This window comes from Thunnus albacares, chromosome 1, assembly GCF_914725855.1.
Source record: "Thunnus albacares chromosome 1, fThuAlb1.1, whole genome shotgun sequence".
Taxonomy (NCBI): Eukaryota; Metazoa; Chordata; class Actinopteri; order Scombriformes; family Scombridae; genus Thunnus; species Thunnus albacares.
The window spans coordinates 26,054,941-26,073,725 of record NC_058106.1 but is presented as its reverse complement, the minus strand read 5'-3'; the positions used below and the strand labels follow the sequence as shown (position 1 = coordinate 26,073,725).

The following is an 18,785-nucleotide window of genomic DNA, read 5'->3' as shown; positions in this document are numbered from 1 at the left end:
CTTTTTTCTTTTCTGTTTGAACAAATAGAAACTGACAGTTTGCAGCTCTGTCTCACTTTAATGTGGTTTTATAAAATCAATGAGTAATATTTAAAACAAGTTGATAGTGGAATAAGAACATGGACGTCATATAGACAAAAAAAGTCCTTCTTCAGTTTGTATCGATCAGCCCCAAAGAATATGAAAAAAAAGATTGTCTGTTTTTCATATTTGGGGCAGAGAATTTATTTTCCATTTGTTTTCGATGAATAATAGTCGTCACCAGTAGAAATTTGACATTCTGGCTTTCAATGTCTCAAGTTACTGGAAGATGGAACAGAAAATGAAAGGTTGTCTTTAGATGCTTTCACTATTACAGCATGGAATATATAGCTTTGGCATAATTAAGAAATAGATCTCCACCAAATTCGTCAACTAGAACCTTTTTTTTTGTCTGTTTCATTTTGAAGCAAGAAAATGGCACGTCTGCTGTTTAAAAAAGTGCAGTGACTATGCAGGGAGAATGTGGCAAGGTCCTGGTAAGTATTCGACAGCAGCATTAAAGCAGCCTCTGCGTTCCTTCTGGGGTTTTGCATACCCTCGTGAATTGATGAAAGTGTCAGCTGACTACCCACAACACATGCACTTTGCAGCTTGCACAACACTGTGTGTGTGTGTGTGTGTGTGTGTGTGTGGACACTCACATGCTCTCCCCTCCCACACAGCAATTGATTTTTTACATGCCAGGAATGTCGTATTTATGCTTTATGCATGTCTTATAAATATATTCACCACATCCTGATTCCTACTTTACCAGACAACTACTATATAGAGAATTATATTTAAATTTTACATGAATTTAAGAGGGAAATGATCTTTTATTACATTTAAAATACTCTTTAATTATCATGTGTCAGTCATGAGAGTTCCCTGAAAACCACAATAAGTCATTTTCACAGTGTTAGTGTTCTTGGAAGTGCACTATTTCGGTCATTAGATGTCTCTTGACACCGTGTTGGTATCACCTCACCATTATGAGTTATGTAAGTCTGTAGTATTTATTCATTTAACATTTTCTCATGCACGGGGAGGATAACTCTGAATAGTCTCATATTTCGCTGTGCATAGATATTAGTTATTTAGTTATTATGGAGACAGCTGATCTGAGAGCGGAGGAAGCGGAGAGGAGGAGGAGGAGGAGAGGGGGGGGGGGCTCACGTGACTAAGTAGCTCTAAATGCTACCAGTTCACATGACGAGACATGTCAGTCCGTGTGGTTATGACCGACATCTAACCGCGTACACTGCTGCTCGTTTTCGGGGTTTTTTTTAAACTAACATTAAAATACGCCTCTCTTCTATCAGCAGACAAGAGGAGGAATAACGTCAGGAAGCCGCCGGTAAAAAAAAAAAAAAAAAGTGACGCTTCAGTTTTAGCTCGTTAAGTCAAGTGCGCCGAGTTGACCCACCTGCGCCCGCAGCAGCAGCAGCAGCGACCGAGCAGCTTCCCTCCGGGCTTTTTATTTTTTGTTGTTGTTGTTTTTTACTGGGACTAAAATACTCAAGTACAAGCTGTGCTGTGATCTGACTCGAAGGATGAAACTCTCTCACGCTTACGGCGCGCTTATCATCGCCTGGTTTGCGGTTTTAGGTGAGTGTTTTTTTTGCGGTACTCGTCGCTGTCCTGACGACTGTTGTTGGACGTCACGACACCGACCGTTAGTTAACGTTTAGTCGATGCTAATCATGTTAACGAAGATTACGGTGTTATTATTATTGATAGGTAGCCAGTGTAGCTCAAGCTGAATCGATAAGTCGATCGGCGTAAAAATTAGTAGGCAAACTTTGTTGATAACCGATTAATCGTTCATGTAATTTTATGAGCGGAAGTGCTTCTCCTTGTCTCACATTAGTGGTTAAATTGAATTATTGTTCAGAAAAAAATATTTGAATACAACACCTTATTATAATGGACATTATTTAATATTTTATACACCAGTCATCAACCAAGAAACTATTCAACAGCTTAATCAATAATAATTATCATTAGCCTAGTTAGTCGCAGCTCTAGTTTAGCTATACAGTCATATGTGTGTGATTGGGTGTTTGTCTGCATATTTATTAGACATCAAGCTGTTATTTAGGTGAAGTGAACCACTAAAAAATATATTCATTCACTGTTTGACTGAATATATGAACAACAGACCTTTTGGTGTAGGTTAATAATCAGTGGGAGAGTAAGATATCAGTGCAGTTGGACCTTTGGCAATTCAAAGATTCACATGGACCTGTTTTTTTTTTTTTTCTCTCTTTTTTTTTTTGTACATCCAAAGGTCAGCTGTCAAAACAGATCAGAGTTGCCTGAGAAGTCCCTGGACTTTATTCTGTTCTATTGTAGTTTAATGCCTGGGTTTTGTTAATGTTGATAGGCAGCAGATCAGCCTCATTGTTGTGTCGTTTGGAGAGCTTCATGTGACTGCTATGAGTTGCTTTGTGTTGCACACAGCGCAGTATGGGCCTTCTGTCAGTGTTAGTTTATGACCCGCTTGATCGCTCTGAACACACACAGACACCTGGCTGCTGACACAGGAAAACAGGCCAATACAGTTGTAGCTCGCCTGAAATGTCAAGGGAGTAGTTGCAGTATGGTATTTTACCTCTCGATCACTGTGTTGCTCTTGTAGTTTTGTTTATTCTAAAATATGAAATTGGATTCTCTGTTATAAGTTGGCGCAACAACTACAGTCGGTTTTGGTTTTATTTTTCTCTCTTCATCTGGCCACTTCCGCTGAAGGCCTGAGTGACCTTAGAGTTTAACCCCCACTTCCGGCATTTCCTCATAACACTGTCCCATGTATCTGACACATGGGACAGCAGCAGATACCTGTCCGCTTTGGTATTCGCTCGGCACATACTGTCTACGGTTGCTATCTGCAGCTTGATACTTTGTACACACTGCCGCTTTTTTACCTCATGATCTGATTGCAATGTTGTGTAAACCGTCTCCTGTGTGTTTACAGGGTGAACAGAGAGGTGACAGCAGGGTCAAGTTTCAGCAAGGCAGCAGGAGAGGGAGCGTGTGATTGAAGAGTGAGAGTGCAGGACTGAAGTACAGATTATATTCGCAGAGAAAGCTGAAGATGATGGGGAGGGGGGGAAATGAGAGGGAAGTGCGAAGACGAAGAGAGAGGGACGAGGTTCAGTCCGTTTGCTATTTAATAACTGGTGGACAGCTCACACCACCCACAAGCCAAATGCTAAGTAAATGTGTATTTTAGCCACGCATCATCATTTGCACCACCTTTTTATAGTCATTTTTAGCAGTAAAATATTGATATTGGCCATGGAGGTTTGTAGACAGAGTTGGTTTTTTTGCACTGATCAGGAGGTTGTATGTAAAGAAAGAAAAACACAATCTGGTAACATGCTGTACAGTAAATAGGAATCAGTGTCTGTGCTGTTGGGAAGTCACGCAAAGAGGAAGGGGTCATGGTCATTCTGTCCAAAATTGCCTCATTTTCTTTGTAGTCTTTCTGGGAAGTCTCAAGCAAGTGGTGAAACTTTCAGTATTGCGTTACTGAAAGGTTTTTAAGGATATGAGCTGTAAGGTTGATAAGTACATGCGTCCTGAATAGCGTCTGTCGTCCCCCAAACAGTATGTTCGAGAATTACAGCCACTATCTCACACACACAGACACACAACAGTGAGTCGGCAGTTTCCTGGATGTACCGGTATTAATAGCCTACAATGCAAGTTTGCAAGTTGCCAGGTTGGATGAGTTGCTACTTGGTAATTCTGTCCACACTCGGTAAGGATGGCAGCTAACAGATATGATTCCTCATTCAGGGGTTTAATTACACCTGTCAGAGGTCCGGAGCAGTTTTGAGTAATTAGCTTGATAATACTGTGTGCAAAGGAATCATGAGGGTTTGTGGACTTGGTTTCTCATGTCTGGCTCTCTGCAGACCTCTGGTGGTAGCTTTGGTAACCGCTTTATGGTGTATGTAGGGCATGGCATCATGTAACACTGGTAACTCTGTAACCTTTATCTAATCAGGCAAGTCAAATAAAAAGCAGAGGATCCAGATACTGAATACTTATTCAATGTACAGGTGTGCATTCACTGCAAAGTTATGACTCAAAAATAAATGTTTAAGTGTAATTACCATGTAATATATTTGTCCAAAATACTACAGGTGAAACACAGCTGAAAATCAGTGTTTTTCCAGTACATTTTCAGTTTGAGTTTCTATTACAATCCAGTGCAAAGTGATGAATGTAAATAATCTTACATGTGGTTTTGATTTTATGCATTTTAACTTTCTTGAAATGTTTTTCCATATTACTGTCATTTCATAATGTCCTCCCCCACAGGTTGCATTCAAGCCGTCACTCTCGAGGTGAAGGAAGGAAACTCCACCTGCATCAAGGCTGAGCTTTCTGCATCGTTCTCCATCAACTACAATACCTCCAACAGCACGGTATTTACAGTGACTTCCATCTCTGATGGCATCTCTGTCATGCTTTTTGTGTTTTTCATTTCTTTTTATATCATTATGATATTGGATGTCAGTGTTAAATATAGTCAAAGTTGCAAAACTTGAGGTATGTAAAATGCTCCCTGCAAGGCAAAAGCCCAGGCTTCAGGCTGGGTTAGGGTCTGAACACTTTGTATAAAAAGTTACCTCTACTTCCCCCTCGTCATGACCTCAGATTGTTTAGGTATGTCCACAAATGGCCGTCCGTTCCGTAGCTTTTGTTGCTAAGGTTGTTCCATGTGTTGTTCCCATTGTCTACTTGCACATTGCGGATTGGATTTTGTCACAAACATCTACAGACGTATTTGAGAAGTTTCCGTTTTAAGTGAAAAACGAGAAAAAAAAGAAGTGAAATCCTACGACTACTTTTTGTTTACGTTGCCTCCTGAGCCGAGGGCGGCGTTAAAGAAACAGGAGCTAAAATGGCCTGTGTCATATAGAGACTGAACTGAGGGGCTGCATAAAGAGCCAGTATAAGATAAATTAGGGTTTTTATTAACTGTAAACAATGCAAACTTATTCCTGTTGAGTCCCAGAATATAATTATAGACCTGGAAAATGTGCATATGTCACCTTTAACAAACCCTCTAGTTTATCATCACTCATGAGTTTCATCAGTTTATTGTCTTGTGTTGTATCTCAAGGTGAACGTACCACTTTGTCTTTCCTCAGAGAACAGCACAGGTCCCTCTGCCCGACTCCGCAGCAGTCGACACAAGCAGCAGCTCGTGCGGCACTGATGGCAGCTTACCATGGCTGGTGGCGGTGTTCGGATCCGGCCACGCGCTGGGGCTGAGCTTTTCAACCAATGGAAGTCTGTACAGTGTTGCAAACCTGACACTGCAGTACAACCTCAGCGACTCCTCCGTCTTCCCCGAGGCCAACAGCTCTGGTGAGAACAGACACCAACAAACAAACAAACTGTCCAGCACAGCGCAGATTCAGTTTGTTGTCAAATGTGTTTTAAAAGAGTATTATTCTTTTTTCAAAAACAACAACAACTAAAAAGGAAGACATGGAAGCAAATTCCACAGACGCTGTGGGCTTCAAAATCATTTGTTGCATTTTTGTTTATTTCCTAGATGTGGTCACTGTGGTGTTAGCTTCAGTTGGGATCTGGGCGCCGATCAACACCACCTACCGTTGTGTGAGCCCCGCCACTTTCAGAGTTGGCGAAGCAACTGTCACATTCTCTGATATGAGACTGGAGGCGTACATGCCAGAAAATGATCTGAGTCCAACAGGTACAACACTTATTGTGTGCATGAGTGTGTGTGTCTAAGCTGCTCTTTCCGTTTGCCTTATTATCTATTTTTCCATCATTCTTCTTGTCACAGAAAGCGTATGTATGGCAGATAAGGGCAGTACTGCAGCTCCACCTACTACTGCCAGTACTACAACAACTGCAGCTCCAGCACCAACACCACCAGGGACACCTGAACGGGGAAACTACTCTATAAGCAACGGCAACGGCACAGTTTGTCTCCTGGCCCAAATGGGACTGCAGCTCAACTTCTCCTATTTCTCTGTATCACAGAATAAGGTATTATAGAGCTTTACAAGCAAGGAGCTTATAGAAAAATAATCAATAAATCTCTGAATTAAAATAAATGAACTCAATATAAACCTTTTTTTTACTTTTCCAGACTATTCAGGAAATAATAAATCTCACTCCCAATCTGACAAGTTCATCGGGATCATGTGAAGCCAGCAGTGCTACCTTAGTTTTGACACAGGAACAAGCCACAAGGCTCAGCTTCACCTTCACTCTGGTAAAATCATCCCTCTTCTTTTAAGAGTTTAGCCACTTAAACAGTTTGTGTGTGTGTGTGTGTGTGTGTGTGGATACAAGTTTTAATCCAACCCCTCTCCTCCCATCCGTAGAACTCCACGACCAACAAGTACCACCTGAGTGGGATGAATCTGCGCGCTAATTGGTCGGATATGACTGGTACGTCACATGTCACAAGCATACATGCTTTTCTTCTTGGCTCTGATTTACTTTAATTCAAACAGATACTAATCCGTCTCTCTCTCTCCAGCTCCCTTCTCAGTCGGTAACACCAGTCTGGACTACCTGCGGAGTACACTGGGCCGCTCCTACATGTGCAACGCAGAGCAAACTCTGGTTGTGGCGCAGACCTTCTCACTCAACACATTCAGACTGCAGGTCCAACCCTTTGGAGTCACTACCAACCAGTTTGCCACAGGTACAAATGCTTTCTTTTTTTTATCATCTCTGCTGTGACCCACTTTATCCCAGAATGTCTATATCTTTGTCCTCAGACCTACATTTTGTTAGTCATGATGTATGTATGTAGCATGATGGGAGAAGGTAGCAGCCTACAGCCTGGGTAAATAACTTTAGCCTGATAATGAGACTGAATTACCACGTTGCAGTAGTGGTTAGCACGATCAGTTAACTTAACATTTTGCACGCTAAAATGCTTTAGTTAGATGAATAAATCAATACCACTCTTATGTCTGTGAAAACATAAAAAATAGTTTTATGCTTTTACATTTGTTTGCGTATGGATTAACCCACATTAAACACGTTTGAGCTTTAAAGGTGTTGCTAGGCATATTTTTTACTTTAGAGACAACCATGCTAACTGTTTCCCCCTGCTTCCAGCCTTTGTGCTAAACTAAGCTAAGCATCTCCTGATTTTTGCTCCAAAGTTAATGTACCCACACTAAGAATGGTATCAACCATTTTCATGGCTCTAGTTAACTACTGAAAGTCGTCAGCCATGAAACATTATGGTTGCAATGAGTTTCACTGTATGGAATTTATTTATACATTAATGTGTGAGAAGGCCGCAGCACATACATCACGTCTCTCAAATCAAAATCTTGATATATAACTTTAAATTCTGGTGTTTTCTATCTCCAGCGGAGGAGTGTCAGATGGACCAAGACCAGATGCTCATCCCCATCATTGTGGGAGCAGCTCTTGCCGGCCTGGTGCTGATTGTCCTCATCGCATACCTAATAGGCAGGAAGAGGAGCCACGCTGGATACCAGACCATCTGAATGGACCCCTCGTTTATCCCTGAACCCGACAGACTGAATGGTGGAGAGACGAACCTGCGCGCGTGAATGATAAAGCGATAGACTGTGAACACGAGTATGAGTGAATGGAAACAAATGTTATTGTGGTGGGTGCATGTTTTTTTTGCATATCCTATGTGACCTCTGGATATTTTAAATTTCCTTTCACTTTCTCTGTGGATGATGAAGAGAAAGCCAAACCTAAACCCAAGCTGAATTTAAAGATGGCGCACATCTTGGTGAAGCCTGAGAGGACTGAGTCTTCACTTAATCCAGGATGAAGGCAGTTTGAAGTTGCGGTGGCAAGTTCACCATCAACTGTTTGGCTACACACCGCCCTGTGCTGTTATTGTTTCATTATCTAATAGGAATTGGTTGAATTTGCTTGAACTGCTGTTTGTTGTTTTTAGCTGTGTAATTATTTATAAGGAATCATTTAATATCCCATGCAGATTAAGAGGCAGAGGGGCAATCAGATGAAGTGCAGGACAAGTATTTTTTTTTAAAAAAAAAGCTCCAGTGCTGTTGGTGAAAGGTTTGACAATTAATGATGTCTCTGTTCAAACATTTCAAGTAAGTTGAATTGTTATTCTCGCCCCCTACACATGCTCACGTGTACTTTTTTTTTTTTTTTTTTAACTCCAGGAGCATGAGTTAATCCCAGCAACTCGAAAAGGGAAAGCACTGAATGTCTGTCATTTCCCGTCATTCCTCTTCAGTGGAGACTGACAGAAGCCTTCAGTGCACTGAAGCAGTTTAATTCAACTAATTAAACTTATAACTACGATGATACAAACTTGTGGATTGCTGCTTTGTGTAATCCGTGTGTAGTGGTCCGGCCGTACACGGAAGGCAACTCTGCATTCACAAGTGAACACAGGTTAATTTTCTATTCTTGGTTTCCCCCAGCCTCTCCCACAGGAAATGTTAATATGAACTGTAGTGATTTGATCTTTTATTTTTATAGAAGATGGTTTGATCTCGTTTTCTATTATGCATCTTACTGAAAGATAATAAAAACATCAAAAGTCTAGTGTTGATTTCTGTGAATATCTCATGCAACAGTACCTTTTGATACATGTTTCATCCTGTTCTTTATCAGATAAACATTGGTGTTTACTCCGAGCTGTTCAACTGGGTGTACATTACACAGGATACTCAGCTAGGATCAATGCCAAGGTTATTTTGGACCACCGATACAAAATCTGATATCAGTGCCAAAACACTTTTAAAGGGCCCCGAAAAGCAGACGCAGAACAAACTGGACACACCATTGTTTGAAAAAAGAGAGCGGCCATGTTTGGATGGCTTCACCATAGTGCACTTGAATTAAAAGGTTGAGGTCAGGAACTATGAATCAGACATTGAAATCAAAGTTGTCTGTTATGAAATCAATATAATTCACATTCAGATAGCACATGTAGTGCCAGCATTGCATTTTGTCATTTGTCAGTCAACTTTCAATTAAACCAAAAGAACAATTAGTTAACAACGTTTGCTATATTCATCACTAAGACGACAATGTGAAATACAGTAGGCAGGTTCCTCTTGGCTGTGCTTACAGTGTGCAACACATCTTTTATCCGACCTGGCGTTTGCTGCCAAGCCTTTTCTCTTCAGTGTATCTGGGATAAAGTGCATAATTCCACATTTTAACAAAAGAGGAAAATATCAATTTAAGACAAACTACATGTCAGTTTCAACTGGAATCGTTAGGTTAGCACATTGCTAAGAATATTCTCATGAGATCATATATTTACATTTAAGTTGTATTATTGTCTCAAAATATGTTTAAGACAAGAATTACATGTAGTAGTCACTGTGACACTAAGTCACTTACAAAAAGGTGCAAACAAGCTGTTTGGTGCTCATCCCAGTGGAATGTGTATTGAGTTTCAAGCAACAAGTAGTCAGTTTGGGTCAGGACTCTTCTGCGATGATGCGAGATCGACATGTCGCCCGTAGCTTAGTCAGGGTTGAAATGGAAAGACTTCCTGGTTCAGTGAAGATTTTCTAGGAAAGGCAAGAAACACTGAGATTATTGGATTAAAGAAAGCAAATTAAAAGGGATGTTCTGTTTTGATCTTTCCTCCACTGATTTGCCACTCCTGATAACTATCAGTAATGGGATGCCTCTATTTATTTACCTGCATGAAAGTGTGGCATTCATCCACAAATGGTCCATGGGTGATCTGTTTGAAGGTTTGGCAGACGTCTGGCAGCGACTGGGCCTGTTGAATCAGAGCCTGGTTGTGGTGGATCAGCGTCAGAGCGACACGGAACAGGATTTTAGAGCCCTCGTAGAACAGGCAATCCCAAATTCGCAGAACGGTCTGCAGAGAAGCAAGCAACAACAAGTCAGTTCCACCGGTGAACACGTACACACTGATGTCATGAAGTTCAAGCTGCGGTCTGAACAAGCTTTACACAAATTATAAGCTTTAACACTACAAATGAATTAGTAGCGCTTATGAACTGCAAAGCAAACTGAAATGTGAAACACTCTTTCTGTAGTCGCTGCTTCTACAGTATGGCAAATAGTGTGCTTTGACAGAGCTTTTATTGTTTGAGAGATTAGAAGCACATTTTAACAACCAAATCTAAGTTCAGAATAACTTTGCTGTCTCGTATATTTGTTCTGTAGAGTCCTGAAGAAAGCCAAAGACCAGAACTCATCTCTGACTTGCTGCCACACAGTCTGTTGTCAAGCTTTCCTTAAGTTTTCCTATAGAGCCCTGCATGGACAGGTACCTGCCTACATTAGAGATCTACTGCAGCTCTATGTCACCAGCAGGTCTGTAAGGTCTTCTGATCAGGGTTTGCTGGTTGTTCCAAGAACTAGGCTTAAAACTAAAGCAGACTGTGCTTTTGAGGTTGTGGCTCCTAAACTTTGGAACTCTCTCCCATTGGATTTAAGATCTGCGGAAACCTTTAAAAAGCAGCTCAAGACCCATTTGTTCAGACTTGCCTTTGTGTTATTTTTCTATTTATTCTGTTTTTTCTTGTGTTTTATGTCTGTATGTATGTTTATGCTTTATTTCTTCTGTGAAGCACTTTGTGACGTCTCTTCAAAAGTAAGTTACTCACTTACTTTTGAATAAAGACATTTCCATGCAGGATATAAATTACTACAAATAAATTGAAGTGACATCTTGAGACCATTAAGGCTACAATCAAGACTTCCCGTGATGAAACACACACACATACCTCTACTGGCAGGACGTCTATGTAGAGACAGATGAACCATCGGGACACCACCAGGGTCCACATGACATTCTGATCCATCATGGTCTGCCACACTGAGGGGGCTTTAACCTTCACCAGCTCCCCCAACACCTCCTGGTCTGTCTTCAGCCCCAACATGGCTGGAGTGTAGTAGTCTGTGACCAGACAAACACAATAGTGTCATACAACAGCTAGAAAAACATCAACATCACTCGTGTCATAGCTGTGCTTCCAAGTTTTTCCTAAATGAAACCTGTAAAATATATACAAAACTATAATGGAAAAAAATCATATTGACATTTCCTTGTTTGAGAGAGTGCAAGTTAAGCCACAAACAGATAAAGACCATGTGACCTGGCTTATTCTTATCCCAGAGTAAAGGGACAACCAGGACACCTACACACGCACAGATCAGAGTGGTGGCAAGCAAGTGTATGCATACACACACCTGGTAAAATTCTACCCAGTAGTGCATCCATCAGCCAGAAGGATTTCTCTTCATCTTTTGTGATGATAAGCAGGTACCCAGCTATGAAGTTCATCCCCTGAAGACAAAAGGGAGACATACTAAGTTTAGACACAGATCTTGCAAGGTTTCATTAGTGGCTGTGGAGCTCTTCAAAAAAAAGCATCTAGATGAGAGACAAGTAGATGTGAAATAAGGAGACAAAGAACAAAACAAGACATTGTTCCACTTATACTGAAACAGGCTACTTGGTTAGAGATTGATGGGTTCTGGTTATACAGCATAAGAGATTTATACAGTCCTGCTGCCTGTTTGAATTGCAAAATAAGCTGCATATGCCCTGATGAATGAAATTTGCCTTTCAAATGCTAATAATTAACATAGAGCTATACTGTGTTGACTATGAAAAAGACACAAAGCCTTATTTTAGACAAAAAAGCGTCAGGAGTACTTACTGAGTCATTGGTAAGTTCTGATAATACTGCAATACTGCAAAATCAATTATTAAAAGGCACTTTTTCATGCATTATTATATGATTATGTATATACTTCTGTTACTTTAGTTTGAATAATAAAAAATGGTTCACATATTTATATCAATTTCGCTTAATTTTGCCCCATAATCACAATAATAATGGACTTAATCCTTCTATCATATAACACTAAAAACAATAATGAAACACACTGTATCATAATGCAATGCAATACCCAATACTGTCACACTGTTCTTTGACATCCTAGTAAAATCCACCTCATTAAGTTAAATTATCACATTCACTAAAAAACTAATTATCCATGTTTATAAGAACAATGTTATGGAAAGTCCATTTCAGCTGGATCTTAAGTAGTCAAGCAGTACCTGACAGTAACCCACAGCTGGATTGTGGTGACCATAAGCCAGAAGCACATTGTACAGAGCTTTCTGCAGACACGGGTTGGATGTCTTGCGGAACTGGACGTTATCTGGAAATGTTCTGTTCAAGTCTGAAAGACACACACACACAAAAAAAAGCCCCCCACACTCATCACCTGGGAAAGGATTGGGAACTCGGGTATACCATGTACCCACTCTCCAAAGCTCCTTGCTTTCAGTTGAAAAGAAGCAAGTGGTGTGAGTCCATGTGTGTCAGACAAAATGTGGCTTTGCATATACCCTCCAAAAGTGAGAGGTGACATTTACAGGCGCTGCGATTCAGCATGTTGAATCCGTCAGTCAGAGAGAGAGAGAACTCTCTGACTGGGTATTCAGACGACGTTTCTCTTTATTTTTTTGCCTCTGAATTTTCTTGTTTCACAAGCAAAAGACCACATGATGGCAATGCCTGTGCAAACTTTACAGTGCCAGCTGCAACTCTTTAATCAGGAATATTCTGATTTTGTACTCTGAACATACTATCTGACACTTTCACAGTGGCACCAACATGGTTGACTAATTTGTTTTGTATGTTCATGATAGTCTTTGAATAACTGTTATTTCCTCAGCTGTTACTTTGCTGTGTTTAAGAGCAACATATAACAGAAGATGTGAGGAGATGCGTCAGTGCGTCTCTGTTGGTGCTAGTGCTTTGAGGTCAGCTTGATCTATCAGGGCTCTAAAGGAGGAGTGAGCATACTGTATGGGATGAATGACAAACTTTACAGTCTGACCTGTGCAGATGGTCTCCACCAGTTTGGGGTCATGCTGGGCTCCAAGCAGGGACTGGTAGTAGCCTGGGTTCTTCTCTAGCTGGTCTTGAGCCCCACTGGCTGCCATCCAGATCAGGGCCCGGTGCTCATTGGGGACTCCCTTACGTACATAACGCTTTACTGAATTTGAGGGAAAACATTCAAATTTAGTACCCACTTTTACTGCACGCAAGTGACTGCTGTGAGGGCCTCTGTGAGGGAACTTATGTGTTTCACACTCACGTTTCACATTCTTCTGCACTTTGCTTTTGCCCTTCAGTAGTTTGGACCACTTGATGGCTCGTCGGGTGAGCACGACTAGATACTGAGACATCAGCTCCTCATATGACTCATAGTCAAAGTCCTCTGAGCGCTCAAACCCATATGGATCCACACTGGGCCAAAAAACACAAGGTTAGAAATTATTAACAACTTTAATGAAATACAACAAAGGATTGTTTACAGTCAATACATCTAAATCCTCCTCAGAATTACAAGGATTCACATTAAATCATTGTAAATTTCATACAAATAAAAACAAATTACTCTGGATAAAATCAGGCGAACCTGTCCAAGAGGTGGTGTACAGTATATGTATGTTTATACTGTACTGTGTTTATGTGCTTTTACTAATGTACTAAGATGTTATTTATTGTATATGAGGCAAGACTGAATACAACTTTACATTTCTGGTTGAACATAACTTCTCATTTATAATGAATTTAAAATCTATGTGTTTTATATTTTACTTGGTGCCAAAAACTTCAAAACTGTATTAGTCCAGTATCACATAACTGGACTGTTTGTAGCATTTAGGCCTCGTCCTCCCCACTTAATTACACCTTGTTCAGGCATAACTTAATTGAATGAAGCCATTACAGCACAAAATAAATTAATAGTTCTATTTTATTAGTGTAATGTTTCATGTATAGCCATTTACCTACAACTACTATCTGGTGGCAGGTGTGGGTGGCTCAACCCAATGCCTTAAAGATGCTTAGGTAACACGATAATCTTCCTGCAGCTTAACCCTTTCACGAGTGAAGACATCCCTGAAGAGGAAATGCACCTTCAGCCTAGCAATATGGTTGGGTGCCAGATTTGTTTTGAACATGCTCAATCCCAGCAGACTTTAAAAATGAACTTTACTATATATTAAACACAGCCCGGTATTTAACTGGTGTAGCTGTGCAAACACTTGCTGAAAATAGAGGTATCATTATGTAAACGTAATGGTCTTCATCGGAGAACAGCCTTGTTGCCAAAACAAAAGCAAGACAACACACTGATTACATGTATGTCGGCGTGGAGATTGTGAATGTGGCATCTGATTTTCAGGTGTTGGGTTGTGTTATCGCTGTTTGTTTGAACTTCGAAACAACCTTCCTTGAACATATAATGCAGAGTTAAGCATGAATGCCAAACAGCAAAAAAAAACCTCAAAGATGCATTTTGTTGAAACTGTTTGAGTGCAGCAAGGATTCAACTTTATGATTATTTTTTGGTGGCGGTAGTTTGTGGTGCTGTTTAATTGTTTTGCACTTTACTCAGAGGTGTGTCTAATATTTTTGTCCACCCTCATTAACATACAGTAAATAAGCTGGACGAACCATTACACTGAGCCTCCAAACTGACCATAAATTAGAATCAGTTTCTCTCAAACACACAGAAACTGAACATTGTATCCATGAAAGTAGGATTTAATGCAAGCCTGTTATATTAAACTGCATTAGTTGTAGCTCGGTGTACATATTGATATAAATCAACTGTTTACTTTTTATATTTACAGGCACACTGTCTTTGCACATTTTGATATAAAATATAAAATACATAAAACATTTTGATGTGGACTATCATGTGATATGACCAAAAATGTGTACAACTTCTAGTGGACCTAGACTGCAATTAACAGGCCTATTAATGATTGCAAAACAATATTAACGTCCAACTGATACATTAAGTAACTTATATTTCTCTATATATCTGATTAATTACCTGAATCGATTTCAATACATCCAGACACCTCTGGAATGCAGATAGTTTCTACAAATATCACCTTACACTTAAACTATTATGTATGTATATTAACATTGTATATTTCTTAGGAGTTAAAAAGACACCGCGTAACCGCGATATTTGTATTTGTGGTTAACTGTTAGGTCGAGTAACGGTTATAAGTAACGTTATCTAACGTTTCTTCCATTTTGTCCACTTGTTTAAGTGATAAACGAATAAACCTGCTTCTGAACTTACTTAGCAAGTAAATTACCCAACTACCATTGAACTCCCAAAATCGATAAAATATGTTTTAAATACCATATTACAATGTTTAGCAGGTTGAGCTAACCGTTAAGCTAACTTTAAAGCCCAACTTTTACGTTAGATATCGTTACCTGTCCACTCTGTCTTTAGCTCTGCCGCCGACGGAGCGGCTCCTGTTGGTCGCCTTGTTCTTCTCCATGGCCGCTTGAGTGTCAGTGAAATCCTGAAAATCCGTGCAAGAGTCTCACCATGTATCCGCCGTGTTGTTTTCCCCCCAGAGACCAAAAGCTATGTTCAACTTTCTTTCGATAAACACGAATCTCGGCAGTCACGGTTTTAAGTTGAGGTAGCGTCTGGGTTAACGTTCACTTTTCACTTTCTCCATGTTTGCGAACGGGAGAAACGGGACAAGGCGCTGCTTTTGCCCGGGATTATCGCTTCATAGCTTTTCTTGAATATGGAAAGCAGTGGAGAGACACTCCTTCGCCCTCTCCTCAAACCAATGACGTGTTTTAATTTGGCTGTTCGTATATTTTATGGATCCGCCGATGTTCCAGCTGTATGGAGAGGGCAGTTTGCCTTGAGTTTTATCGCCATCCACATGCACCTGCTGCTGCTGGTCCCTCTTGCCTCGGAGCACAATAACACACTGACCTGCAGCTCTAGTAACAACATACACACATAACGATCGGTTTGATGCTACCCGGTGTAGTCCAAATACACATCAACCGTGTGTTTCTTATCCAGAGAAGTCCATGGAAGATATCGGACTCGTGACGTTTGCCCCGGGACACACACACGTCAATCAGACCTAATGCTGCTTTCAAGTGATTCCCGTAAGATCCCCACTTCAGAGCTCTCATGGGATGAATAATTGCGATGGCGTATTCACAAAAAAAGTCTTTGCAATAAAAGCAATATTTTGGTGGCCATACAACGAGAAGGAGAAGCATTTAGTGGTTGCGGTAATTTAAATAATTCAACAGATGCTGGGCATATAAAAGTTGAGTATGGTAAGGTAAAACCTAAAAATACTTATATTACTACTCCACTATCACCTGTTTCCAGTATGTAATAATACGTCACACACACCTTTATATATCTATGCATCAAATATTAAAACATAGGAATCACTGTTTTGCATTTAGCAAACGTTGCCCCCTTTAACATGAGGGGAAACAAGCATTTCAGAATGTTTTGTAAAACCTTTTTCGCAAAATACAGCATATTAAAATCAACTGTTGACACCGCCTACAACATAAACCTCATATCGACAACTCCCTGATAATAAAATCGTACTTTTTTCACCTCTTTTTTAAGGTGCTCTATCTGTACCCCGCGGTATGGTAGTATTTCCGATGGGACATGAAGGCAGCACAAATGGTAGGTAACCACGCCCTCTCCAGTACACTCTGTAGCCACGTCACACAGGTAAATGCAGCCATCTAGCACAGGTAAAGGCAGCTACCTGTTAATCTCACAGCAATGGTCCAGTAAAATACTCTTGGATTGAAATGCTGCATTTCTAAATGGGTAATTTCATTACAGTCATTAAAAATCCTTGGAAGTTTTTTTTTTTAAAAAGCACTTTACTTCATTAGTTTGCCTCAGCTCTCTCTGTCCCCAGCATGAGCACAGTTTTATAACCCGAGGGAAATATATCATTGGTGTTAATATTGCAGCAGTTTAAAATGAATGATTAATAATTTACTAAGATTTCTTTCTGCCCTTGAATTGAATGCACAAGTGGGAGTGGAAAACCTTGTTTTTACTGGAAAAGGTATCAAAATGACGCAAACTGTGCATCAAGTCACCAGATTTGAATCTGATTATGTACTAATGAGAGTATCTGGAGCAGGGCCTCGGGCACAGTGTCCCAACATTATGAGCAAAAAACTGTACTTGTGACAAAATGATGTACGTTAAACCTGTTAAAATTGAGTTCCAGATAGTTTATTTGTGGCTCAAGGTCATCCTTGCACACTTAATGTTGCTTTTTTGTTTCTTATTTTTCCAGTGTTAAAAGGAGGGATGATAATGTGGAAATATAACTGTGATAACAGTTTAACTAGTAATCAAGATAGGAAACGTAAAGAGCATTTAAAAACTAATTGAAACAGTTTGATGAGACACTTTTTAGAGATGCTGGATTTTTGTTTATTTCAGTTATGGGAGCAATTGAAAGTCATGCTTAGCTCAACCTAAATGTAATTACTTAAAATTAAATTTAAAGAGTTCCTGCTCTACATCCACACATAGACACTCAATAAGAACACCATACTCCTCATTACCAATGCCTGTCAGGATTAGCCTTAGGATGGGTGGATGATGGATCACGTTGGCCTTGATCTCTTATCCTCTTGTGAAAATACCAGAGTAAGTCCAAATGCAAACCCATGTTTCAGTAGTAGTGTAATCCCTGTCCTTTGATCCTGCTGGTGGGCGGGGTTGGATCTGTGAATGGGAGGAACTTCCAAACACAGACATGTTTGGCACTACTGTGTGCAACCATTCATCTGTTCTGGGCAAGCGTCCTTTTTAGAAACACTCAAATACTGTGGAAGAGTGTGGTAGGCAGTGTTCACTTTTCCATAGGCAGACAAGGGCATCTTAAAATCTATACCCAAAAACGCCAATGAATGCGTCCAGTGTGATAACATGCCTTCACTCATATGGTTGATTGAAGATAAAGAACAAAAGAGTTTTGCTTCCTGGTAAATACTGTAGCTTTGTTAACCTCTATGACCATTTAATCAGACATTTCCTCACAAAGTCATGTACAGCAGTGAGTATGTATCAAAATAGTGTTAACAATTGTACGTATACAGTTAAGCACAATCCATATTTTCCAAATCTACTAAAATTACCATATTACACTGTGATAATACTGAATAAATCAGCCAGCATTAAATAGTCTGCTGTTATACTTTGAGAAGTTTTTTAAGTGAACCAGCTACACTCATTAAAATATAACAGTGTGTTCTGTCTTGATAGTTATAGGGAAAGAAAAGGGAGTTTTGCATGTATCACTGAAATAATACAGCTTAAAGTTAAACTTGCGCAATGCACACCTAGAACACACACACTTTCAAATGAAATGGTGTCAAGTTTAAACTAGTCTTTCATTGCTGAGTCTTCATATCATATTATGCAGTGTGAATAGTTGGGCACTGCTTTTCTATGCTCCACTTTAGGCAGCTGTGTTACCAGAGTTGATAAAGTAAGGAACCATTAACTCTTTCAAGTAGAAAAGATGTCAATCCATTCTGATGAATGCATATATACATACCGATTTGTGCACAGAAAACTGAAACCAGGTTGGCAGTACTGTTTGCAATAATTCAACCTTGATAAGCTGTCGGTCAGGCAGTGTAACTACTGTAGGTCATTTTGAGGTTATCAACGCCAGGTGTTGACTTGACTATCTATATATTGTAGAGCCCTTTTATGAACCCATAAGCAAATACAATTAAAACATTTAATGCAAGAATCTTTTAATCAACAATAATAAATATACACTGAATAAATGTTATCAAATGTTTTGTTGTGCTATGTTTCAATGAATGTACAAAATCAACTTGTAGATGATCGTATGTGCT

The 18,785-nt window shown here is 39.9% G+C and overlaps 2 protein-coding genes across 3 annotated transcripts; one reads left to right on the top strand and one right to left on the bottom strand.

Moving 5' to 3' along the window:
• The first annotated feature begins 1,223 nt into the window (after positions 1-1,223).
• On the top strand, positions 1,224-8,599 carry lamp1a (lysosomal associated membrane protein 1a). The gene is made up of 9 exons (XM_044352307.1): positions 1,224-1,629; positions 4,354-4,460; positions 5,190-5,409; positions 5,600-5,761; positions 5,855-6,060; positions 6,164-6,289; positions 6,402-6,468; positions 6,560-6,727; positions 7,411-8,599. Exons 1-9 carry the CDS (start codon positions 1,575-1,577, stop codon positions 7,548-7,550), a joined length of 1,251 nt encoding a protein of 416 aa, XP_044208242.1. The 5' UTR covers positions 1,224-1,574; the 3' UTR covers positions 7,551-8,599.
• On the bottom strand, positions 8,076-16,003 carry grtp1a (growth hormone regulated TBC protein 1a). Of its 2 annotated transcripts, XR_006403528.1 has the most exons (9): positions 15,318-16,003; positions 13,168-13,319; positions 12,907-13,065; positions 12,119-12,243; positions 11,242-11,338; positions 10,776-10,948; positions 9,716-9,901; positions 9,409-9,581; positions 8,076-9,193 (listed from the first exon to the last, which is right to left on the bottom strand). XR_006403528.1 is itself a non-coding variant. In XM_044352319.1 (8 exons), the coding sequence occupies exons 1-8, from the start codon at positions 15,383-15,385 to the stop codon at positions 9,489-9,491; spliced, it is 1,053 nt and encodes a 350-aa protein (XP_044208254.1). In that variant the 5' UTR covers positions 15,386-16,002; the 3' UTR covers positions 8,076-9,488. The 2 variants fall into 2 exon arrangements, 1 of the variants encoding a protein (XP_044208254.1); XM_044352319.1 differs by having other exon boundaries at positions 8,076-9,581; positions 15,318-16,002.
• Positions 16,004-18,785: the final 2,782 nt, after the last annotated feature.

Excerpts from the sequence above, each read along its gene's own strand:
- lamp1a (XM_044352307.1), top strand. The coding sequence starts at position 1,575 with ATGAAACTCTCTCACGCTTACGGCGCGCTTATCATCGCCTGGTTTGCG. Across the intron at positions 1,630-4,353 it reads CGCCTGGTTTGCGGTTTTAG|GTTGCATTCAAGCCGTCACT; the intron begins GTGAGTGTTTTT and ends CCTCCCCCACAG. Across the intron at positions 6,061-6,163 it reads TCTCTGTATCACAGAATAAG|ACTATTCAGGAAATAATAAA; the intron begins GTATTATAGAGC and ends TTACTTTTCCAG.
- grtp1a (XM_044352319.1), bottom strand. The coding sequence starts at position 15,385 with ATGGAGAAGAACAAGGCGACCAACAGGAGCCGCTCCGTCGGCGGCAGA. Across the intron at positions 13,066-13,167 it reads AGTGCAGAAGAATGTGAAAC|TAAAGCGTTATGTACGTAAG; the intron begins GTGAGTGTGAAA and ends CCTCAAATTCAG. Across the intron at positions 12,244-12,906 it reads GGTGGAGACCATCTGCACAG|ACTTGAACAGAACATTTCCA; the intron begins GTCAGACTGTAA and ends TGTGTCTTTCAG.